At 35.6% G+C, this 26,108-nt stretch overlaps 3 protein-coding genes across 15 annotated transcripts in view; 2 read left to right on the top strand and 1 right to left on the bottom strand.

The window, feature by feature from the left end:
* Positions 1 to 5,613, top strand: part of LOC306845180 (RNA-binding protein Raly-like) — an 84,918-nt gene extending 79,305 nt beyond the window's left edge. The window contains exons 8-10 of the mRNA XM_079377827.1: positions 1,686 to 1,816; positions 2,032 to 2,076; positions 4,655 to 5,613. Coding sequence (XP_079233953.1) covers positions 1,686 to 1,816; positions 2,032 to 2,073 — 173 coding nt within the window. The 3' untranslated portion in view covers positions 2,074 to 2,076; positions 4,655 to 5,613. The remainder of the gene's footprint in view (positions 1 to 1,685; positions 1,817 to 2,031; positions 2,077 to 4,654) is intronic.
* Positions 5,614 to 6,429: 816 nt separating this feature from the next.
* LOC306844955 (eukaryotic translation initiation factor 2 subunit 2-like) lies at positions 6,430 to 24,993 on the bottom strand. Of its 11 annotated transcripts, XM_079377410.1 has the most exons (12): positions 24,790 to 24,966; positions 24,472 to 24,708; positions 24,220 to 24,273; positions 22,634 to 22,709; positions 14,997 to 15,171; positions 12,511 to 12,617; positions 12,128 to 12,257; positions 11,950 to 12,050; positions 10,550 to 10,698; positions 10,213 to 10,269; positions 9,184 to 9,269; positions 6,430 to 8,700 (listed from the first exon to the last, which is right to left on the bottom strand). In XM_079377410.1, exons 5-12 carry the CDS (start codon positions 15,169 to 15,171, stop codon positions 8,525 to 8,527), a joined length of 981 nt encoding a protein of 326 aa, XP_079233536.1. In that variant the 5' UTR covers positions 22,634 to 22,709; positions 24,220 to 24,273; positions 24,472 to 24,708; positions 24,790 to 24,966; the 3' UTR covers positions 6,430 to 8,524. The 11 variants fall into 11 exon arrangements, with proteins under 11 accessions (XP_079233536.1, XP_079233537.1, XP_079233541.1 ...); XM_079377411.1 differs by lacking the exon at positions 24,220 to 24,273 and having other exon boundaries at positions 24,790 to 24,993; XM_079377415.1 differs by lacking the exon at positions 24,220 to 24,273 and having other exon boundaries at positions 24,519 to 24,708; positions 24,790 to 24,984.
* LOC306845436 (agouti-signaling protein-like) lies at positions 22,536 to 25,392 on the top strand. 3 transcript variants are annotated; one of them, XM_079378234.1, is made up of 4 exons: positions 22,536 to 22,764; positions 23,387 to 23,503; positions 23,700 to 23,752; positions 24,494 to 25,392. In XM_079378234.1, exons 1-4 carry the CDS (start codon positions 22,683 to 22,685, stop codon positions 24,656 to 24,658), a joined length of 417 nt encoding a protein of 138 aa, XP_079234360.1. In that variant the 5' UTR covers positions 22,536 to 22,682; the 3' UTR covers positions 24,659 to 25,392. The 3 variants fall into 3 exon arrangements, with proteins under 3 accessions (XP_079234360.1, XP_079234362.1, XP_079234361.1); XM_079378236.1 differs by having other exon boundaries at positions 22,562 to 22,641; positions 23,330 to 23,503; XM_079378235.1 differs by having other exon boundaries at positions 22,562 to 22,764; positions 23,330 to 23,503.
* The last annotated feature ends 716 nt before the right edge of the window (positions 25,393 to 26,108 follow it).

Raw genomic sequence — 26,108 nt, 5'->3', positions numbered from 1 at the left:
CCAGTCCAGCTTTGCAGATTTATCCCTCTGTTTCACATCAGCGGTCAATTTGACAAGCATTACCACAGAACGCAACATGCCTCCCGTGTTTATTTACACACAGAAACCAGCTTCGTCGTCTATGTATTGTTATGATGTGGCTAATGGTTTGTAGCTAATCAACGATGATGTCCCCCCAGAGCGAAGCACATTTCTGTGCATGTATGCAAGTGTTGCTGACGGTTGAGGATGAGATGATTTAAAAGTCCTTGTGAGGGAGGAAAGTGGACTAGCACTCACTCTGGCCTTCTCATAACTTTTCAACTGGGCTGATGTGTAAATAAAAGTGAGCTCCAAGTTTTTCTTTACCTTGGCAAGGTTTTTTCACATGTCTGCTCTTGAAACGTGTCCCTATAGAGGTGTCTTGGTTGTTTAGGATGTGAGAATTTGGACCGTGGTTCACCCAATGCTGGAGAGAACAGAAAATCCCCAACGCATACTGACATACTCGCTGTATATAAGCAGTGGAAATAGAGCTGAAATCACTCACAGCATCTTTAACCCTGTAAAGACTACTGTATCATGTTTGATATAAAGCCCACTAAATTATTAATTTATCAAAACTTTTCTGAAAAACCTGCTGTGCAAAATCTACAACATGCTTTCTGCGCTCTGATTGATACAGTATTTTATACTTTTTTAGCAAATAAAATTTGGTGTAGACGTATTTTTTACTCGGAAATTGGAAGTAAATTTCACCAACAATTATAAAGAAATGCTAAGCAACACTTTGAATTAAATGTGAAATTTTGAAGCAGAAAGACTGAAATAGTATTTTCTCTTAAGTAATAGTAAAGTAAATAATCTTTGTTTTATTTAAAACATAAAAGGTAAAAATTGCAGTTTATAATTGTAAAAATTTTCACACTTACACTCGTCTTTTTACAGCAAAATTTGTATTGATTTTTATAAAGTAATTTTCGGTAGCACTTTATTTTACAGTCCTGTTACTCATGTACATACTATGTAATTATTATGGTAATAACTAGGTACTAACCCTGAACTTACCCTTAAACCTACCCCTACCCCATGTAGTGACCTTATATTACCAGTATAGGTAGGTACACTGTAACTACATGTAAGTGCACTTTATTTTATAGTACGTGAAATCTAATTTGTGAAACTGTTATTTTGGTAGCAATATTTCAAGATGAATATTTACTGGACTGGACTGAAGCAACATAAGTTTTCTTGATTTTCAATACTTTTATCAATATTTTTCAGACAAATCATGATAAACTGTATCAAATCTGTGTTTGAGGAATGTTATCATTGTATTGTATGTCATATGTTTTGCTCCCCACAATGTAAAATAGATTTGATCATAAACCTATGATCCCATATACATATCAGCATCTGCACCAGATTGCATATTTTTGCTTAGTTTGGGCCTCTGAATCAAATCTGTGAGTATGAGCACCATATTCTACCTATGTTACGGGTATATGAGCCATAAAAGCCTAATGCATGATATATAGATGCAAAAAAATAGTTTTTTAGCTTTAAAAGCATTAGATGTTCAGACCATTATTTTACGTGTCAGGCATTACAGGGTTGACAAGCTACAGCAACACGCATTCCCATATAGCTTAATTATTGATGTAGTGTACGTAAATGTATATAAACGTTTGTCTGTGTGCACACAGAGTTGCAGAAGGCAGAGGAAATGAAGAGCGAACAGTCTCAGGATGAGTCGGGCTCAGAGTCCGAGGAACTGCTGCACAGTGATGTGGAGGACGGAGAGGAGCACACACACGAGGAGTGTGACGAAGACATGGTAAGAGATGTATGGATAGAGGTGGGAAGACGTTTATATAAGAGATGGAAATGAAATTGTAAGGTCAGAGGACTAGCGACTATGAAAGAAGGGAATATGTTCTTAAAAACAACTTGACATCAGTTTCTAAATCATCAAACGCTCACACATCGTACCATGTGAATGTTAAAGTTACCAGTCTCTTAAAAATGATTTATTGTCTCTTCTCTCTTCAGGAAAACAATCACATATCTGAAATGGATTCCATTCTTCAATAAAAGGCAAGAACTCAAAGCTGGGTCAATGGATTCATGGATCACAGTGATAATTCAAACCATGAGATGCTTTACAAGTTTCCAAGATCTAATCAAGATTGTTCTTCATGCAGAAAACAGATTGTAAAAATGAAGTTAGTGAGTACAAACCACTAAATCTGGTTTCACGGGGTAATTCATTCACTTCAATTTAGCGTGTCTCTAAAGATCCATTAAGCATGACAGCGGGACTTTATTTGGGAGTCTCTTGACTGGTGAGGACTTTCGAATGTTTTTCTAATAAAAAGCTAACTTTTCAAGGGAAACATCTCCCAAAAAGGTAGCTTAAATCATACAACTATATATATTATACACTACCATTCAAAGATTTGGAGTTGTCAATATTTTTCATATATTTTCACAAGACGTCTCCTATGCTCACCAAGCCTGAATTTATTGGATCAAAAATAAAGTAAAAGCACTAATATTGTGAAATATTTTTACAAAAAAAAAAGATTTCTATTTTAAAATGTGATTTATTCCTGTGATGCAAAGCTGAATTTTCAGCCTCATTACTCCAGTCTTCAGTGTCACATGATCCTTCAGAAATAATTATAATATGCTGATTTGCCGCTCAGAAAACATTTATATTGAATGTTGAATAAATCAGGTGTGCTGCTTCAGCTTCATAGTTTTGTGATATAACTTCAAAAGTATTTATTTGAAATACAAATCTTTTGTAACATTGGAAATGTCTTTACTGTCACTTTTGATCAATTTAATGCATCCTTGCTTAATAAAAGTATTACATAATCTTAATGACCCCAGACGCTTGAATGGTAGTGTATAATGTTCAAAATAAATATAAATGTTTTGTTTACATGTTTGCTCAAATCTATTGCTGAGCCAATCCATTTAAAAAAAAAAAGTTTAACAATTTTGCACAAAAAAAAAAAATAAAAAATAAATGGAATAACCTCAGCTAAAAGCCTCTAGTCAGATTTACAGTATTGGCACGTGTCCTGTATATGTTCATAAACTGACTGGCAACAAAACTCCAGACAGCTTGAGAAAATAATGAGTTTTGCACCCCAAAATACATTTTTGTAAATTCTCTAGAGGTCAAATATATCTTTTGTTTTGGAAAGACGAAGAACACTACCGGGTGTTTGCCACGTGTATGTCAGAACAGTTTCGATCTGATTGGAGTAATTATGTTAGCATTGCTTTATCAGGTCCGTCTTTGGTGGTCTGAGCGAGTTTGACATACAGCGCCCTCCCCGTCTGTGACCTATGAGCATAAAGTTCATCAAAATGAAGGGAAATAGCTGTGGTTGTTCTTACTAACCTGTTTTCAAGGTGTAGCGGCCCAACTTCTGCTGTTTCAGTATAAACATTGCCATATGTTTGGCTACATAAATACACAAGACAATGTGGAATCTGATGGTGGTTTCCACCTGATCCTGCTGTGTGTTGTTCGTGGATCACGCTCTGTTTGTCCGACTAATCTGCCTGACCACAATCTTATCGCCACCAGTAACTTCTGCCCTCCTCTTATTCTACCAACTGCAGTTGCCCTGAAAGGCCAAACCAAAGTGGTCATCGGTCACTCTGGCCTCTGTGAAATTCTCTGCGTTAGATTTTCAGAGGTGCTTTTCATTGGCTGTCATGCTGCTGTGATTGAATCAGATGAAAAAAACACCCAGGTCATATTTCACCACAGATTCAAAAGAAAGAAAGAAAGAAATTCTATTTTGTATTAGGAAAATTAAGCATGTTTATGATTTTTTTTTGCATTATTGCATTACAAGTATGCATTACAAGTATTCAACCTACATTAAGTATTAATGACGTGTTCAAAAATATTGTTTAAAGAAATACAAATATATATTATTTGAAATAAAATTCAAATTCGTTTGATATCAGCTAATTGCCAGAGCAACATTTCTCATTTTCTTTCAGAAAATCAACTAAGACTGAAAAAAAAAATTATAAACTAGATAGGCATGTTTAAAAAAGAGAAAAGGAATAAAAATGACAATGCAAAATTACTAAAAATGAAAACAGAATTCAATTCAAAGTATTATATAATCATATTCATGAAGTATATAAAGAATCTCGTTCTTGACAGGGTTTGTGAGATTGATCCACATGGCTTTGTGGTTCAGTGAGTGCATAAAGAGACGAAGTAGTCAGATAACACTCGTTCTGGACCACAGAGAAGTTCAGGTTCCCCGTTTCGAGAATCCCTGGATCGATTTCTCTCTCTCTGAGTGGTAATTGGTGCAATAAAAGTTGAAAGATACCAGAGACTTTCAAAAGACCATTTAGTCAATTTGCATTGTAGTTCCTGTAGATTGACCATGATATATTGATTTCTGGCAGTGTTTTTGGGATGTTTGCTGTTATTAGTTGTCTTTGAATTTCGACAAAACGTACTTTATATTGAGTTTTAGCTTTAAAGGCAGTCGGGGAAGAATAAAACCACATGCGAGCACCAGCGGAGAGCTCTTTTCATTTCAGCCCCCCTCCTTTGCACATCTCTTTTTTTCCTCCTCCACTATCACATCTTAATGCTCGTCTTCCTTTTTTGTATTTATTACAGCAGGGAGTTGGAAAACACTGTCGACTGGAAACTTTTAATACCACTGACTCAACGGGAAGACACCGAAACCAACAGGCGCCGTCAAACTCCAGCATCCGCTGTCAATGAGACAGACAGCTAAACTAGCTGTATGGTGGGAGGGAGGAGGGGGATGTCCCCTAAACCAGGAATCCATTACAAAAAGGGCCAGAGTTCCTGAGAGTAACAACATCACACACACGACAACAGATGGGGATCAATTTCACAGACATTCTGCATTCATGCTCCCCACAAAACACTATAACATGCAGTTTTTCTACACATTTGGGCGCCTCAGATGTAAATAGCTTCATCTTATTTCCGTCCGTCCTTCTTTCATGTCTGTTTGTGCTTTTGGAAAAATGTTTTTCCTTTTATTTATATGCCAGTCAGAATCAGAAAGTTTGGCTATTTTTAATTACATGTGCATATTTCTTCTGCTTGCACTTTCAAGACTGCAAGAGATATTTACAGATGTAAATAAACTATTATGACTTGTGAGACATCTTGCTCCGCGTGTTTAAATGTTGCCCGCTAGGAATGCTAATATTTAGGCTAATTCTCCGCACCCTGTCTAATATAATCTTTACCTGTAAAACGAGATTTTTTCCTCCTCTGTTAGATTTGTCGTTGAGAAGATTGAAGTAGCAGTTACTTGAAGGCACAGCTTGCTTTGAGGTCTGGATGGGAGAAAACGTTCAGTCTTACGCAACTTGTAGAAGCATTGCTATATTGCAACTGCCCCTATCCACAAACAGCAATCGCTGAGGTCCAAAACATTTAGAAGAACACCACAGTCGCCTCATTTGAAAGAGCAGATCCACTGGATGCTGTTGATACAGTGTTGTACTTTCTTCATCCATGCTCTTCTTTTCTTTTGTCTTGACCATGTTTAATCATGACTTCAATCTTCAATTTAAAGTCTTAATTTTTCTTTTGTGAAACACAAAAAAATGTATGGAATCTGGTTTCCATCACATCAAAGAAAGAAAAAAAAAGACGATTGCAACTTTTTATCTCGATCCTTTTTTCCCCAAAACGTTTGCTCGCTATAGTTTATATCACTTTTTTTTTCTTTCACTTCGTAGAAAAAAGTCAGAAAGCAAGATATAAACTCACAAATCTAAAAAGTCTGAATTGTGAGATGATTATCTTTTTTTAGAATTGATTTTATATCACAATTCTGACATTTTTCTCAGAATGTGTGCAATTCCAAGAAATGTGCACACATTCTGTGAGATACTCAGTTACCTTTTACCCAATAAATAAATACAAATCGTGACATGTAAACTCATCATTTTGAGAAAATGATCAGAATTGCAAGACGCAATCTCAAAATTGTAAGGAAAAAAAATCTAAATTTTGATTTGATTTGAGTTTTTTATAAAGAATTGCAAGGAAAAAGTCTGAATCGCGAAATAAAATGTTACCTATGGGGTACACAAATATAGACTAAAACAAGTCCGTTTAACTTTTTAAAAACATTTTTAACAATTTTAGGTGACAAATCTTTCTCATAATTGATTTTATATCACAATTCTGTTTTTCTCAGAGTGTGTGCAAATATAAACTTGGAATTCTGAAGTCAGAATTAACTTTTTCAAAATAAGTGAATTGCGACATGTAAATTTAGATTTTTGAGAAAAATATCAGAATTGCAAGTAAAAAAAGTCAAAATATTGACTTTCAAATTCTGGGGTTTGTTTGCTCAGAATTTCAAGTTTTTATATAGATTTGCAAGAAAAAGTCTGAAGCGTCACAATTACCCATTTTATTTTTTTAGTTTGTGACAGAAATGGGCTTCCATAGGAAAGTCATACAGGTTTGGAATGGCAGAATGTTTATTCTGGGGTGAACTGTCCCTTTAAGGCAGTATTAATATAATGGCTGTTGATGCAACTTGGCTCTGAATTTAGAGAAAAAATAAAGTTATAAAGACATAACTTTAAGAAGGATATATGCCAGTGGTTGGGATTCTGGTTTTGCATGTGATTTACAGCATCTGACATCCAGGCTACAAGATATAAGGCCCCGTATAATTAAAGATAATGACAGAGAAATTTCTGAATCAGTTTAATGCGTCAAGCATGTCAAAGCCCAAACATTTGGCAAAAAAAAAAAAAAAGTAAATTCAGCTAAAATGTTTTGGCTTGAGCTCTGGCGGTAATTTCAGCTATGTGCATAGCAGCCAGACGGATGTCACTTTTATAGCACTCCAACACGTCCTCCCATGCAGCAGAGACAGCCTTGTCCAGGTCAGTCAAGAAACCCAGCTCGTTATTCATCCCTGTGTCACCTCGTAAGTGAGTGATGTAGGATGTTAACCAGAAGCCGCTGCTATGACTATCCTTCTAGTTCCTGGAGCTGGACACGGCCAAAACACGTTAGACTTTACTACTTTAACATAGCCAGGTACGTACGCAACAGGGGCCTCATTTATAAAGCGTGCGTACATACGCTCAGATTGAATACAGAACTTGCATTAGGAAGCAATTTTACCAGTGCTAGTGATTTCTCCAGAACACGAGGCGAAAAGGCCTTTGCACCACATCAAGTGTATTGAACGAGGGATGGAGTGTAACGTTCTGTTCGCACTGTGCACTGATTAGGGTCGTGTTTTGCTCCGGGATGACTGACTGACACATCAAACTCTCGTTCAGCTGTCATACTTTGAGCCCTCGCATAAACAAGTGTGCTGGTTTACAGAAAGAGCCCCACGGCGCTGAGGGTGTTTGGGTTCGAGTATCACATGTATAGGAATACACTGGAATGCTGGGTGTCAGAATAACATTCCTTGATTTATGTCAGTGGGATTTTGAGGCTCTATGGAGCTTAAACAGGCAAAGACTGGATTCATTTGGACCGATGCACAGTAAAGGCTATACAAAGGCCAATTTTCTTCACATTTTGTAGGGTAATTATCAGTTCTGGGCAATTTAATTTTAAGATTAAAACACCCATTATGATACCAGTTATTAATTTTATTGTAAATTGTTAACGTTCTGATAACTGTTTAACGGTAAAATTAAAATGACTTTTTCCCTCAAACAGTTGTATAACGGAGCACAAAAATAACTAAATTTACAATTCCCTTCAAACTCTAATTTTTAGAAGTTTTTAGATGACAGTGATTGAAATGCCTTAAAATGACTTTTTCTTTTTTTTAAATATCTGTATAATACAGAGGCCAAAATCAAAAACAAATTTAATTTGAAGTGTAATCCACACCTTATGAGATGAGAGCAAACAACACTGAATCTAGAGAATGAGCAAACTGATTCATTTCAATTATGGAAAAGTACAAACTGGCTATTGCATTTTTCTTATTCATTTTAAAAAACTTCCAGTTCTTTTAAGAGATGTTCAATCAACTTATAATTTTTTTTAAAGCACAGCTAAACATAAGCAGCGGAAATATTAGCATTCGTTCACAAAATCATACTAAACCGCAGGACATTTCAGGCTCATTTCTCAATCACATTCAGCCTCTCTAAAAGTAAAGCAACATGGCTTCCCAGAAACATACGCTGCACGTGTTTGCCGAGCTGGTATGCGTTTTATTTTATTGTTTTTCTAAAGGAAATACAGCAACAACAAATTTCACCACCAGTTCATTCATAAAATCCTCCAGGCTCTGCGCTCTCTCTGCTCCACGGCCAGACCGAACAAATCAACACTCTTCCTGGGCATAGGCCATTTCAGAGCTCAGAGGAGCTGAAGGAAATGAAATGATGCATTTGAGATGGCCAAGAACTTCCTGAACAGACGGGGTAGTAACCTGCATGAGTGGATTTGTTGAGTTTGGTGGTGGAGCGCAGGCGAGTAAGGTGTGTGATGGAGGAGGGACAGGCGTTAGTTGGCTTTGGCACGCAGCTGCGCTCTCTTGCCCGTCACGGCCTGGAATCCGGTCTTGATGCTAGCGACGGAGCAGCGGGAGTGACACGTCTCACACTGCAGGAAATACAGACGCGTGTCCTTCTGCAAGATTGTATCAGGAGACCGACACGTGTGGCACGTCACATACTCCTCTGCAACACAAAAACATACTGCTTAGTGTAGCTTTGTTTTTCCCCATGTAATGCATATTAACTATGCAGTATTCATAAAATATACACAGGATACATAATGAAATTAAGGCAATAAGCCTGTAATTATGCAAGAGGCAATATATGGTCATTATTTTATATATGTTCTTGATGGCATGTAAAAAAAAAAAAAAAAGTATATATATATATATATATATATATATATATATATATATATATACACACAATATTTTATACTTGAGATGCACACAAATTATTTTAGACATGTATATAATTTTTAAGATGTATATCTTGTTAAAAAGGTATATATGTCCTTAATAGATATTTAAAAAGCATATGTATATATATTTATGTGTGTGTGCGTGTGTACATTCAGTGAACCCTTATGCCATTTCAATTTGCATAAAGAGCAATACTGTGTTTAAGAACTTTTTTTTTTTATTCACCAGTCAAATAAACACTCACTTATGTATCTTCTTAAGACATTCTCTATCTGTTTCTGCTGGAATCTGCCTTTGATGACGAGCTGATTGTTTCCATCTATGGATCCACTGAAAAGTCAAAACAGTGGTTATTGCATATCTAAATATAAAAAAGTTAATACAAATTTTCACCACCAGTTAATTTCTATATTGTTTCCAAATCACAAAGTTCCTGTTTCTTGCTACAGAAAGAAGAATTCTGCTCTCTTTCAAAACCAAAATCATCTGTAAATATCCAGGAGGCAAAATCGATCCGTTTCCTTTCATGTGTCTTCTCTGAGATACAATTAGCCTGCTGAAATCAGCCTGCTTATCTTTTAATAATGCCTTCTGAAAGCATCACGGGGTCAGTTGCTCCCTCTAGAGCAGCAATGCCTTTCTCAACTGATTCAGGTTTCTCCCTGACATCCTGTGAAACGCCTCTAGCAAAATGTGCAAATGAAGGGTTCTGGTGGAGGGTTTCAGGCGCACAGAGACGCAGGAAAAATAAACCCAGAGCTTGCCAGACACTGAGACCATATTTTGCAAGGTTAATGATCTTCCGATGAAGGAAAACAACCATTGTTTGAGTGCTGCTGCCCATAAAACAAAATAATAGTTCACTTAGAGAATGCATATGGACAGGAGATCATTATAGACTCTTTCCACAAACAGGGCACAAAAAGGCCTCTTTTAAAAAATGAAGTATTTCGTCGTCAGCAAATAGTTAAGAGATGCTTAATTTATAAAATACTTTATAAATATACAATTTAATACAACTTCAAAATAAACATTTGTCCTTCCAAAACATTACTGCAAGAATTATTTATTAATATTTACTGCAATAAATTAAACATCAGTTCAACGGGGTCACATTTTTAGGATTTCTGGAGGTAGAAGAGGCAAAAAAACCCATCAGGTGTTGAAAACTAGCTACTTGCCATGCAGTATTAATTGTATGCTAGATAATATAAAATATCAATTTTATCAAGCATATCTAACAGTTTTCTCTCAGAAGAAAAAAAAAACTCACCATGTGCCCAACTCAGCCAGCAAAAAAGCCAAAAGATGTTTTGGTTGTCGATGCAACCTGGGAAAATAAAAAAAAGATTAAGCTAAAGTGCCATACAAAATAACGGCTGTGTGCGCAAAAAATACGACTGAATTAGTTGTTGGCAGATATGAAATGCCCAAGAATGGGCATTTTACAATTACACAATACGAGTGTAATGAGGAGTGAACATTCAGAAATACAACTTTCCAATTCTTTACATCAAATCAAAGTCAAAGTCAACTCCAGAAAATCAAGAGTTTCATTACGGCTCTATAAAACAGCTTGAAAATGTCTTAAATTTCTAGTTTAGACTTACAGTTTGCAGATGTCTGTGAAGTTTACGAAAGAGGTCTTCTTTGTGCCGACCCTGACAACCTGAGGAGGCTTCATCACAAACTTTCTCTTCTCTCCTGCCACCATGTCTGGATTTTTTTCCCGCATGATGTTAAAGACTCTATTCAAAAGCTAAAACAAGGTGATATTATCAATAATAATAAGAGCAGATGCAAGCAGCCATTATCTTTATTCAGGAACATAGTGGTACAAACTAAAAGTAAGACACTAATATGATTAGTCTCAAGTTTCCAAGGGGATCAAAGACGTTGCAGTCAGTCCGTATGCTTAATATCAGAATCTGAAATATAAAAGTACCTTTTACAGAACTTTATTAAAGGAACGGTTTACACAAAATAAAAATTTGTTGACCAAAACAATATAATGGATAAAGGACGCAAAACGTCTAAATGATGGAATTGTTTCTTACAAACACGCAGCTTTTTATTTCACAAGACCGTAATCGCGTGGATTACGGTGATGTTTTTATCAGCACCCAATTTTGGGTGAACGATTCCTTTAAATATATGTGACCCTGGACCACAAAACCAGTCTTAAGTGTCAAAATCCGCTTTCCATTGATGTATGGTTTGTTAGGATGAGACCATATTTGGCCGCGATACAACTATTTGAAAATCTGGAATCTGAGGGTGCAAAAAAATCTAAATATTGAGAAAATCACCTTTAAAGTTGTCTAAATGAAGTTCTTAGCAATGCATATTACTAATCAAATTAAGTTTTGATATATTTACAGTAGGAAATTTACTAAATATCTTCATGGAACATGATCTTTACTTAATATCCTAATGATTTTTGGCATAAAAGAAAGATTTATCATTTTGACCCATACAATGTATTTTTGGCTATTGCTACAAATATACCCCGGCGACTTAAGACTGGTTTTGTGGTCCAGGGTCACATACAGTGGATCCAAAATGTACTTGGACAAGTATCCCGTACGTGATGTATGACTGCCACTCACTACATAACATACAATAGCAAAATAAGCCATGCATGTTAAAAAAAATAATACTAAAAACACACACATAATACATGTATAAGCTACGGTTTAAAATGAAAACATCATGTGTAAGCAATGTGACACATTCTGGCTGTCAAACGTTACATTTCCACAGTTTAGGTGACAAACTACACCTGTGTGAACTTGACGAGAACTGAACTTCATACATCTAATAAATATCATCTTGACACCAGCTGTAATGATTCCAAACGTGTCTCAGAAAAGAGAAGTTAACAGAGAAAAGCTGTTCTGACAACAAATGCACCAGATGGCAACAGGTTCTGGCCCTTTATCAAGTTATCACCTGAAACAAGCGCATATGTTCTGAAACGCCAAGTCCAGTAATAAATGTGCCCATTTACCTCATCATATGTGTAATCCCTCTCAGATCCTGCCCAGGCAGGGCCCGTCTGTGTGCTGAATGTGATATCATCCGTGTTTTTACTGTCTTCATCTTCCACACCTTTCACACAAAAAGCACAGAATTAGACTGCCAACATTATAGTTATTGACAGAAAAACGCCGTGCTACGGCACTCACCATCATCTTTGCTTTGACTGTCTGTGTCCTCTTGAAAATCTTTGACTTTTTTTGATTTCTTCTTCTTCATGGGCAGCATTAAGTCATCCTCCTCTTGTGTCTCTGATGGCTCTGTTTCGATCTTCAGCTCCTTTTGGAAATTTGCAATTTATTTAGTATAAGATGATGCATAACGACTGCTGTCAGTGCTGAACAGATCGAACTTCAAACGCAAAGAGAATCTGATGTGAAGGCTCAGACATCAATTTATTTTTCAAAGGAATCCAACGCCACTGAAGGATAACGCTTTCATGGTCAAAACATCTTTCAATGTGAAAAGCCATTACGGCCATGAAAACAAATCAAGAGTTTAACAACTCTACTTGTGCAAACAATCAACTGACCTTCATTCCCTCTTCAAGCTCGGCATCAAAAATCTTCTCTTTTTTGGGCTTCTTTTTCTTTTTCTTCTGGTTGAAGAAGTTTAAGTCGTCCAGGTCATCTGATGTTTCTGGAAAATCACCAAAATCAAATCAAATAAGCCACACTTTTTGGATAATTTTTCACATTTCAATAATCATTCAGTGTGCAAAGAAAATTTTCTATATTATTTCATTGTTGATTGAACATTTTAAACATGACTGTGCGATACAGAAAAACATGATATAGATATATATATACGTACAGTGTCACAATTTAGATTTTTATCAAGACTTTGGGACAATAATTCCTCGCTTTACATTTAAGAATGCCTTTCGGTGTTTATGATTTCGAATTTGAAACATATTTCAAAAGGAAACCGATTAGAGCTTTATCAAAAATCTGTAACAACATGTCTCTAGATCAGACAAAACAATATAAACATAGGTAAACATCAAAAAAATAAATTCTCAAATAATCAAAACTAGAACAGTGACAAAAAGGGCAATATAATAATAATAATAATAATACACCATGCAATTACAGTTGGAAAGATGCAAACTTTGTTTGCGAATGCCCAAAGTAATGATACAGTGTCATTTTAATAAACATTTAAACAAAGCCAATTCATAAGTAAATACACATCCAATAACATAACTTTAATTTGCCAAATGTGTAAACATTATGATTTAAGCACTTAATCCAGCAGAATCAGCATAGTTTAAACACCCGTAACAGACGCAACTACTTGCTTAGAAGAAATCAGTCATTGTCTGACGTTCTCCTCTTTTCCATTGATATTTTCAGAAAGTTGAGCATCTCTGATTTTCTAGCTGTTCTCAGAGCCCAACTCCAGCAGTAATGAACTGAAAACACTGGCTCTGCACCAGTGGACATGCACCGTGAGAAATCATGCATTTAGAAAATGCGCATACAAGCATCACGATTTCTTTACCATTTTGATTAATTGCACAGCGTTAAGCCCTATTCGCACGGGATTAGTATTATCTGGGGACCATGTGTGATTTTGAAATTACTCCCCCACATCTGAATTTCGTGTGGTGCATTCGCACGGGATAAGCCAAGCCTGTGATTTTACTCGAAATTACTGACTTATCTCCCGGATGTCAAGGCTTTGAGAGTCCCGTTCTATGGTCCAATTAGATGGATTTAAAAGAAAAAAAAAAAACTAGTATAGTTTTGTGCCCCGTGTCATTTACATTTCACCAGGTTAAAATAATATCTCAAGCTTTATGCTTGATTTATTCGTAACAAATTAAACCTTTTCAGCTTTCTCTTTCTGCAAATTGTATGGTGTAGCGATATGACAGCACCCAAAATACTATCAAACACTCCAACGCAGCTCCGTTCTTTGCGAAAGATTGATAAAAAGGCGCACAGGAAACAAAAACCTTGAAAAATGATATACGACCCACCAAATCACAGAGATGCTGATTCGCACGGGACTAATATTATCACAGGACCTCGGTGTTCGGCAAAATATGGTAGGTCATTTGCGGGGGAATTTTTACTTTACAAATGACAGACATGGCCGATTCGCACGGGATTAAGATCACAGACAACCTCCGCAATTATTACAAATGACTGGAGGTCACCAGATAATACTAATCCCGTGCGAATAGGGCTTTAGTCTTCAATCTGTTTTTTTTAACGCGGCCATTACATTACTTAAGCCAGCTGTACACTGGAAAATATTCTGAAAATTCAGTTTTTCTGTCAAATTCACTGTGGATTGTTTCAAAAACACAGATTTGAAGAATTGTCATTTTTCATGCAAATATTGCCATTTATTACTATGCATTGTTATCCTAATGTAAGAAAAAAAAAGATTAAATGTCTGTTTTCATTTTGAGAAAAACATCCCTTCATTTTATGCAAAAAAGTTCCTTTTTAAGGTATTTTTTCATTGCAATTTGTTATTATTGTATACACATAGAAAACGTATGTTTTGGCCACCTGAAATCGCATTTTAAGCATTTGTTCTTAATCAAATATACATGGAGTAATACATATTAAAATATTTGATAGTATATGAATGAGAAAAATCAAAACGGCTGGTATGAGTGAATAAATGAATGAGGCATTTATATAGCGCTTTTATTGTGTATTGCTGTACACTCAAAGCACTTTACAATCATTGAGGGGGGGGTATCTCCTCAAACACCACCAGTGTGCAGCATCCAGTCCAGATAAAATGGAGAAAATTGGGCATTCACTAGCCAGGCAGGTGGAAACGCCCATAATAATCTGGCTTTGTGTTCTCTACTGCATATTACTACAGCTATTTACATTTACATTTATGCATTTAGCAGATGCTTTTAAGCGACTTACATTGCATTCAAGTTACAGTTTTTTTTTACATTTTATCAGCTCTTGCTTTCCCTGGGAATCGAACCCATGACCTTGGCGTTGCTAGCGCCATGCTCTACTATCTCGTGACGTGCTTTACCTTTCTTCCTCCCTTCATCTTCATCAAGATCAAACTCTTTCTCCTCGGCCCCGTCAGCCTCTATCTCCTTCGTTTCCAACTGTTGGCCTTCATCTCCCTCTCCACCATCTTCCTCCAGCATGAAAGGCTTCTTCTTTTTCTTCTTCTTCTTGGTCATAGTGGGATCAAATATCATCTAGAAGGACCAGAGCACGAGTTTAATAATGAGATGACATTGAATAGAGGCTGTCAACAGACATCAAAAAGGTCAAAATGAAGCAAGCATTCGTCAATTAACAAGACTAGACACAACTAATCCTACTAAAGCTCCCTAAGATAACGTCAACCGTGATTAATTTTAAAAACACAAAAATCCTTGAGCTTTAGGTCAAGCATTTTGGTTTGCACAACATGAACAGATCAAATATCTGGAGTAGATGAACTCAAGATTTCATTTAAACTGTTTTATGATGCCGTAAATGTTCACACAATGAGGAAGCTTCTTTACACAGGTATAACATGGTAATACTACAGTACTTTGATATATACCATGGTGCAAACACTTCACATTTACACATTACTCCAAGAATATCATGGTACTTTATTACTTTGGGGCACGTTTTGCATGAGATACTGCTTAATTAAATAATCTCCATATTCATATACCATAGTATAATTAGATCATTTTTCAAGAACACCATGGTATGTCAAAAAAAACACAGTAAAGTAGTAGAAAATGTCCAAAGAAACCATGGTAGTACCACAGAAACTGTATTACTACTGTACGTCTGCAAAAAAAAAAAAAAAAAAAAAGTACCATGGTACTCGTCCAAAAGAGCATGTCTTTACAACGCCCAAACAACCATGGTATTACCATGGTAAATGTTCAAAGAACATGGTATCATATGTAAACTTCCACGGAAGTACCAATAACGTTTTGCCAATAAAATGGCAAAACAATTAGAGAAACGTAAGCTGTTTGCTATCGATCTAGAAAAGACGAGCTGTGCACATGTGTTTCCTCACAGCCTTTACTGGTAGGCCCAATTGCCCTTCTCTTTTGAATGACTAAATAAATTCATGACAACAATGAATCTTCCTAAACAACGACTGTTTACTAACCTCGTCTCCTGACATGGTTTCGGCTTGTAGTGAAAACGCAGGAAGCAAAAATAAACGTTATTATATGCTATTCTAAACGAACTCCCTTCCTCGATATACGCGTTGCCTGTGCCAGGCCGTGCGGAGCTACGTACGCATGCGCGTTTGTAGGCGCGTTGCATGATGGTTGTTGTAGTTTTGGTCAGGCAGACTAGAGACATCTGTTGTTTCAACGTTTGTTACTTAATGTGTCTCGAAGTATAATATTACCACATTAAACTAATACATCTGTGGCACAAAATATTGTGATTTCTACAGCATCTCAGCAGGCATGTATGATATTACAGAACTCTTTGGTCCCTCCATATCAGTATTGGAGCTTATGAGCCAAAACCCTTGAGCTGGCAGAACCTTGAGGGCGTTTGCATGAACAAAGAAGATAGATTCTTATGTAATACAATAAATCTTTGGAAATAATGCCCAAATTGTTTTCTAAATCACATCGCTTGAAGAGGGGAAAACATCATGCCTCTGCAGTATTTTACTTGACCTCACGTTCATTATAATATTCTCAAACCCTTCCACCAGAGACAACCCAGACCTGGTGCTTTTTTCTTTATTGTTCATAATAGCTTGCAAACCATTTTATTCCTGTAATCTGTTTAAAATTGCAGAGGGATTTCTGGCTCCCAGACAGCTAAAACCCTTTCCTGCTTCCTCCATATGGTCTGCTTTTTCATAACAATGCTATCTGCAGTATGTTACAATGTTACTTCTTCCAATCAGAGTTCAAATAAATGTGAACTTTTCACTTGTAAGATCAAATACAGCCGAAGGGGTAAATGGACATTTTGACTTATTTTCTCACCAAAATAGTCCTATGAATAGCAGCAAACACCACCACAGTACTTTCCTAAACACCTGATACGTGAGATCATCAGCCATGAGAGGTTTCTAACATTCAAGGATTTTTAAATTACTGCAGATTTTTGTTCTTCATGAGAATCACTCATTTTATATGTATTTACTATGTTTCTCCAAGTAGTATATATGTGTGTGTGTGTGTAGTAAACAATAAAGTCTTGCAGTATAAAGCCTTTAGTAGCGAGTTTTGTTAAAAAACAAAACCTAGTTCAAAACATTCATAAATTAATTCATTTTGCATAATGTCTTTGTTTAATGTTTGGTTTCAGTTGTGCCGTTTTAAGGCATTCAAGTTTGTGTATCTAGAGTATCAAGAGTCACAGCTAGCCTGGCCAGCAGTGTATCAGGAGCGTTTTTTAGGGTATGTATAATGTATATTACAAGGGGTGGAACGCTGCTAATGTATGCATTCTCCATACTACATTTGCTCAGAGCAGCTCGATTTTCCGTAAGAGCTGTTGCACTCTTACCACAAGCTGTGAAGTGACAGAAAATATATTCATGTGTAAATCTGCATAGGAAATAAATAGTTTATGCTTTTTTAGCATGGGAGGGAAGACCATGGGAAAATCTGATAAGTGCATAGTAAGTGTCTTTTTTTTCCTTCTCTTTCTTTCTCATTTGAGTTATTTATCATGAAAGTTACATGAGGTCCTCATTTGAACGTATATCTATTATACATTCAGCTAATCGCTTCACAAATTTGACATTATTGCTTTTGAGGGTTGTAAAATTACAAAAGTATTTTTAATGTAATAAATCTCTTTGTTACTGTAGTTCTCGCAGAGCCTGAGCCTTGTTTTTAGACTTGAAAAAGAACATATACACATTACTAATCAAAACACAGAAGCTAGGCCAAGACGTCTTATTTTCATTATAGGCCCATTTCATGTTTATGTGTATAGCATTAGCACTGGTGAAGCTGAAAATATACACAGTGTCATAGGTTTCGGAGAATAGAGAGAAGTCCGCAAAACCTTAAATCAGGCAGACAGATTTGACAGATAGTGAACAGTGCTGCTATTTGGAGTCTGTGGGCACTTATTCACATGCCAGGCAGTTTTCCACTCATCTCAGAGACATATTGTTCTGTGATTTCTGAGACTGGATCGCAAAGCAAGGCTTTGAAACTAAATGTAAGATGTTGAAATCAAAGGTTTCTCTATACCCACGGTATTACCAAACAACATAATAGCTTCAACTATATGCTGAAAATGGAAACACATGTAGAATCACTCATCACAATTTATATGGTGTCCGTTCCTACCATTATAAACTGAAAATATACTACGTCTTTTCTGTGATGTGGACATTTCTGTTTCCTCACTTAATTTTCACAAATTAATATATATCTATATAAGAATTGTATCTTATGTTAAAACAATTGAAAAGTCTGTTTTACAAAATCTCATGTTTCAAAACTAGGACCCAAGGGTATCAAATATTCTTACTGAAAGATTAGAATTGTGAAAAAAATATTTTAGATAACATTAGATAAAATTATGCATACATATCAGTTTGTGAAATAATCTCATATTTCAGTGAGAATATGTGACTTACAAAAAAACACTGAAAAAATATAAAATAAAACAGTTTTTTATTATTATACTGCTTCTTTCAGTTATTATAACAATCAAATTGTCATTCATGAAAAATGTCAAAGTTCATGATTGAGGAAAAGAGCTCATTATGGTGAAACCGTTCTCTAATAACCTTTAAATGTTCAGTCTAATTATAAATGCAATAGTGGTAAACTCAGAACTGTTACGTTTGTGATACTCTTGAATATGCAGCCAAAATAAAAAAAACAAAAATGATCCATTTTAAGTGTTACAGAGAACAAAATATTAGAAGAGATCATAAATGCTGCAAATCATTTAAAATATGCAAGATCCTATGCTGAAAAGTTGTTCGTGTTAAATGTTTAACCATTGCCTTGAATTGAATTGTAACCATGTGCTCCAAACTATTGTTTTTGGGAGGAAGAGAATGATAGTTTTATAATGCCATTTATTATATAACTTTATTAAGCTTTTCTTTAGCAACTAAATCAAACTGACTATGCAACCAGTTTATCACCTTGGCAATTTAGCAGCAAGCCTATAAAACGTTAGACATTCGTGATTCACATGGCGAGACAGTGTGCAAGCAAACAGTTCAAAGCATGAGCTCTCTCAAAAAATAAAATGTAATAAATAATGAGCTCTCTCAAAAAATAAAATGTAGTAAATAAAAGCAAAATCACTTGATACCCAGTGATCACCATGCATTTTCATTGTAGAGAAAAGTGTTTGATATTTTAAATAAAATATCAAAACGTTTAAACCAACAAACATTTATTTGAGAGGCAATTTTTGACTTGTTTTCAGATATCTATTAGCATTTTTTTTATAAACCATTAGCATATTTTTCTTGTTTTAAGCATTAATAGGTTCAGTATAACTGATAGCCTACTATTATAGTTTTTGTTAATCATTTGAAATGTTCTATTTTTATATTTTAGTTTGCCCTAGTAATTTGTTGTGCGTTTTTGTCATTTTGTTTTTTAAATGTCTATACATTTTGCATTCATTTTTATTTCACTTTTAATACATCAAGATAAACTAAATTAAAATGAGAAGCTTTTTTTTTTTTAATCTTTCATTTTATTTCAGTTCAAGTTTATATCAAACCAAAATTGTTTTCAGTTTAGTAACTATAATAATCATTCGTCGTTTTTTTTTCTTCTTTAGTAAATGTAATCATCAAAGACAGGTTTTTGGATGTCCACTCCGCTCAAAGATCTGTCTTACAATTTAAAGGAGCCAAAACATGATTATGGTAATTTGTAAGATATGTGGAAATCATTCAACTTTCATGTTTTTTCTTAGTAGAATTTTCTCTTATTAGGTTCTGCTTTGATTTGAGCACATTTTCTCCATCCCATATGAATGCTCATGGGGGAGAGTTAAAGGTGGAGCAGCCCAGAAGACAAAGCTGGAGTTAATGACCGAAAATAAGTGACTAAGAAACACATGCTTTCTTAACTTGTCCAGACCCTGTCAAGCCAGCCTTTATAGCATCTCTTCATTCTGGACGATTCAAAGGTTTCCAAAATCTCTTGAGAGCAATGTTCGGCACTCACTCGCTTGGCTTTTCCACTTCCATGGCTTTGATTTCACAATTGTAGTCCAAGTCTCTGGCAGCATCCAGATGAGCAAACAACGGATGTAATTACCTAATGTAATTGCATACTTTGGTGCTAGATATGTGAATGTAATGTCCCACATTGAGCCAGCCAAAAAAAAAACAACAACAAGAAAAATCAAGACTGACAAGATTGTTTCTTCAAAGCATTTTTACAGATTTGTCACTTTAAAGTGAACATAAAATGGCATTCGCAACCCTTTTATGTCCGTAATGTGACATTGTTCTGGAAAACAGGATCCTCAAAAATAAGATGTACACTCTCCGAAAAATGTCACTGGGGCGGTAGTCATTGGTGTTTGGTGATGAGTTTTTGGCTCGAGGTCTGCATTTAAAGTCACACCAGAGATGTTCAGCTGGGATCAGGACTTGGCTTTCTGCAGACCAGTCAAGTTCTTCCACACTTACTGAATCAATCATGTCTTTTTGTACTGTGTTTTATACACAGAGACACTGTCATGTTAGAATAGAAAGGTTATGTCTAAACTGTTCCTATAAAATTAGAAGCACACAATTCCCTAGAATATCATTATATACTTTAACATTAAGATTTGCACTCATAGAAATTACTAAAGTAGTCAAACATGTTCATTAGAAGGGGGTGACCCAATACTTTTGGCAATATAGTGTACCTTATTTAACCTTAAATGGTACATATTAGTACCTTAGCAGTGTTGGGTAAAGTTACTTTTAAAAGTAACACAATACAATATTGCATTACTCCCTAAAAAGTAACTAATTGTGTTAATTTTTGAAGAAATGTACCTAAAGTAACTACAGTTTACACAGCACTCATATTAATGTCTCTGCACTCCCAATTTCTCTCAACATAAGTACAGGAGAGCTGTCAGTCAATAAATGAGAAAACTAAGTAACTGGTGTAACATATTTGAAAAAGTAACTCAGATATTTTCTTGTAAATTAAAAAGTAATGCGTTACTTTACTAGTCACTCACTTGAAAAGTAATCTGATTATGCAACTCGCGTTACTCGTAATGCATTACCCCCAACACTACAAATGAATACTTTAAAAGTAAAAGTACATATTATTACCTTGTGAAATAGTACCGCCCCAGTAAATTAATATTTTACATTAATTCCATCCTATTTATTGAGATGTAGAAAGCAGTATTGTTTCTGTGTGTGGGCTTTTCTATTGCAGCCTAAAGCACATGGAATCAGCCCATTTCTGTGTTTGTCGAACACCATCAGTTCACATTGAATCTATTTGTAACATCTGGGCCTTTCCTTTGGAAGAATCTTTGGAAAACAATGTTTACCAGTACATGATTTTGTTATGAGCATTTGCTTCAAAGGTCAGAAGGTCGGAAGTCTAAGTCAGAAGTGAGAAGTCATCTAAAGAGAAAACAGGATTCCCTCTGGCCAAATGTGATTTTAAATTCAGTGGACGAACTTCAGGGCTCAGGAAAGCAATTATAGCATCATCTGCCGGTCAAAATCTTCCTCCCCACTTTAAAAAATAACACTCTTCATTTGGCCTTTTCATATTGTGCAAATGTACTGAAACTGTTGTTGAAGGTGTAATGAAACGCCTGAAGCGTAAACTAGAAGACAGATCATAAAGCATGCATGCAACAAACCCTATATCAAATAAATGTCCAAATGCATGTGCTTTTGGTCATTTGTTCAGATGATCTTGTAACAATCATACCTGCCCCGAGTGGAAAACAAAGCAAATTCTTGTTGTTTTCTGTGTGTAATTACTGATTATGTCGTGTGCCTTCATCGGATCTGATGACATTCGAGTCGCAAATCAAAAACAGGCTCTCGTGTGTGGCTGAATATTATTAACATTCCTACCTTTTTATTCAAAAAATAAAAATAACTCTCAGGGTGTTCCCTCCCAAACACACACAGTGTCCCTAAAAAGTATTTGTACACGTCTGAATGTCATTGCATTAGATAACAAAATATCAAAGCAAGTGGCATCTGTGCTTTTCTGAGCCTTTTTGTGCAACTGGTGTTTTGGTGATTTATATTAAGGTAGTTCTTCACATTAAATATGAACATGTTCCATTAACGTTTGACAGCCGGACAGTGACAAATGCTTTAATTTGATCTGTATATCTGTTGTTTATTATGTTCACTGAGACAAAAGTAGTTCTGACATTAATTTATATATATTTCTAAGAGTGAACTAAGTGTCCAAATATGTTTTCGGAGCACGATACACACACACTTGCTTTCTCTTCATACATGTACTTATCCTTCACCATTTCTCTTTTTTTTTTTTTTTACGTCGGTCTCTCTCCCTCTGTCCCGTCTGGGCGTGTGGATCCGCCCCTGCTTAATTTTATCATTTTGCCCCTTTCTGAATTTCCTGACTACAAAAGTCTGTCTGACATTTCTCTCTCAGTCTCAGCAGGGGAGCGGGGAATATCTCAAGCCAGCTACACAAAGGGAAAACAGGGGGCCCCGTTACTCACCAGGACAGGTCAGTTTGTAAATTCCCAACACCGACTCCTGAAGATTACCATGGGTAGTTTCGCTTTTCAATGCACCCTGAAAGAGGATATAAAGAAAACAGGAGGTTGTCAGAGACAGGAGGTTGAACATGGTGAGACATGATGAATTGTGATCAAATGCAACTAGAAATACTGTAAACAGCAACTGTAGCTCTGCTTGTGTTAACTGTTTGTGGGTATTAATATAGAACTTACTGCACTGGAATATAACAGTCCTTCTTGTTTTCTTAGTACATGCTATTTGGCCTACTACAAAAAATGACTCCGTTGGTGGCTGGAGAAGTGGTTTTGTACAAAATCTATAGGTTATAATTTTAACTACCATTAAACTGCTCTGATAGATGTTTTTGTATATGTATTTTGTGTACAATGGCATAAAGAAATATTTTACACTTACGTTTGTTTTACGTCTAATTTCTGCGCATTTACACAACTATTTGAGCTTCAGTTTGGATCAATTTTACCTTCAAAGATAATTCATAAAGGCTAGTTTTGTCTATTGCTTGTTTGTTCAGGGGTTTGAAATAGCACAAGCCTTTAAAGATTGGACATCCAGCTTTGCGTATGGCTAATTCTGTTTGTGTACGTATGTGATTATTACTAAATCTGCAGCTTTTTGTTTTTGATGTTTGTGTTTGAAACTATTGTCTCGTGCAGGGTGAAGTCTTAATATGAATCCGTCAATGTTGCTGTGCTGTGTGCTGCTCTGTTTAGCCTGCTGTGTTACGGTACACACACACATGATTATGGAGGAACAATACAAATCCAACCAAACAACCATCAGCTTACAAGCAAATAACCAAACAGATGCACCTTCTGTGCTCATAGTCGGTAAGGCTTCTTTCTCTTACAGAGAAACTAATCGAAACAAATCATCATCATTCTTAATCACGAACTGTAAACACTTTTTTTTATCACATCGGTATGAATGTATCATTCTCTATTTTACATTTCTTTATGCTACTAATTTAGAAACGTTAAACTTAAATGATATATGTTCTAATTTATTTGTTTTCTGCTATCGAAGGGCTTTCAAAAACTCCTAAGAAGAACAAGAAAACGGAAAAGAAACCAAAAAAGGTTAGAAATTAATTTATGGTTACCGATTCAATACATTTGTTCCACACAAATATAATCATGAAAAGCTGCAAAATCACACACACACAAAAATAAGTTTAATTTAGTTTATGGTATTGAAAATGTTTTTAAAACTACTATGCTGCTAATTAAAACTAATTCAGAGTAGCCTACAAACTGTGTATTCAGTGTACCGCTCAGTCTTAAAATATTTTAATTTCAGGATGATAAAATTAATTATGTATTTATCTATCTGTCTATTTAGGGACATCTATGTTTATTAACATTTAAATAGCTGTATTGAGTTTAGTACAGCATTCTGTGGCGGAGATAATATAGTCCTCTCCTTTGTTTTGCTAAGGCTAATTTTATAGCTAGCATTTTGCACAATTAAATAACATTTCCCCACTTTTAAAATACGACAAATTGCTTTGAAATGACGTGATATTTACCTAGATCTTTCTATTTACCTAGATTTTCTTCACACATCACGCGTCAGGCTCTTCTCTGGCACTTTTTTCTCCCTGTTAACCAAGTGCACTTACTTTTGACAGACGTTTATTTACAGACACATCAGTTGAGGTGAAATGATGTCTTAACTACAGCACGGTCGCAATTTGTGCTCAAATTTAAATAATTTTTGGTTCATGTTAATCATTGGCTGGCGTTTACTTTGTTACTTTCGATAACAAATATAAAATGCACAACATAGGAACTGTAACCTTCATTTGGTACGTGTTTCAGAAATTCAACAACCATGTGAAGAGACCTCCGCCGCCGCCGAACTGCGTCCCGCTCTGGAGCAGCTGCAAGCCGCCCAACGCGGTGTGCTGCGACCAGTGCGCCTTCTGCTACTGCCGCCTGTTCAAGACCGTCTGCTACTGCCGCATGGGTTACCCGAGATGCTGAACACCCGCTGTCCTGACAGGAGGAGCATGGGACTGTCCCGATCCTAGAGGCTTGTGGGATTATGACAACCGAACGTCAGTGCGCTCCATCATATAATCGGAGATTTCCTGACCAGATATAACGTTACCTACTGCGGGAATAACGGAGAAGAGCCACCTGGGTGATGAAGTACTTTAAATCACATCTTAATCCATTGTACATGTATTATTAAAATGTTCGCGTTAATGGAAAGAGTAAGCACTTTATGGAAAAAAATGTTTTGACCTGTAACCTTTTTGAGCTGCTATAAACAAAAAAGGGGATCCGCCAAAAAACGGAAAGTCACCATGACAACCACAGTTTCCGCCTTGTTGTTGTTTACTACAATAAAACACTCTCAACAATAAATAAAAGAAAACAAAAATAGATTTATAATTACACAAAACGACATATTCAGAAAGAGTATTTTACAGAAAGAAAAAAAACTTTTGATGTGTGATGAAAACTTTGTAATTGTTTTAAACGAATGGGGAATATTTTTTGCTGAAAGACGACGTTGATGAGTAAATATAGTTTTTAAAAAATTACGTTTCTGTACATTCATGTATATATATATCGTATGAAAATTGTAGATGCAAGACCAAAATCCAATTTACCAGTTAAAAACTCGGGAAAACGTTGCAGAATCTCGCGCTTTTCATTGTAAAAATTAAAAAATAACATTTTAAATTAATATAATAAAGAATTAAACGTGTAATTTGTCTACTGCATTCTGATTTATGAAAATGCTCTTGCTAGCTTTTTTTTTTTTTTAAGTTTGAGGACAGAATATTATATATAAATATATATACAGTTTAAATATTATATGCAGTATTATAAATATACTGTATATAATTTTGCTGAATTCTGTATATTCTCTATATATGCACTAGTCAACATTTGAAGTGGATCAAAACTTTTAATCAAAGTTGACCTATAACCTAAAACCAAAATTCGTTCTTGCCTTAGGACAACTTTGATGAACTTTTTTGATCCACCTCAAATGTTGACTACTATATACAAAAATATATGATTTGGGGGAATTCCTATAGAATTTATAAATAATATATTTTGCATTTTATATATATTCCTCTAAAGCTTACTTGTGGTGCAGGCCTCTATCTCAAAAGTCAGGCAGGGAGTGATTTCTCTTCATATGGTGTGTAGTAGCAGGATTAAGGCAAACCATTGTACGGTCCCTGTATGGAAACCGTAAGACAGCAGGCCCATGACAGAAACAAGACTTTGAGATGCAAAGGCAACTGATAGACTTATGTTAAATTAGTCTACCCCCCCCCCCCCACACACACACACACACCCCCAAAAAACACTTAAAAAAACTACTTAATTATAATACTTATTAATATCACTTGTACCTATGCTGTAAACATGCATCTTTGGTAAGTTGACGTAACATATCCATGAGTTTTTT

The sequence above is a fragment of the Barbus barbus genome (assembly GCF_936440315.1).
Source record: "Barbus barbus genome assembly, chromosome: 25".
Lineage (NCBI taxonomy): Eukaryota > Metazoa > Chordata > Actinopteri > Cypriniformes > Cyprinidae > Barbus > Barbus barbus.
Note: the sequence above shows the minus strand (reverse complement) of the source record. Positions and strands in the feature narration are given on the sequence as shown.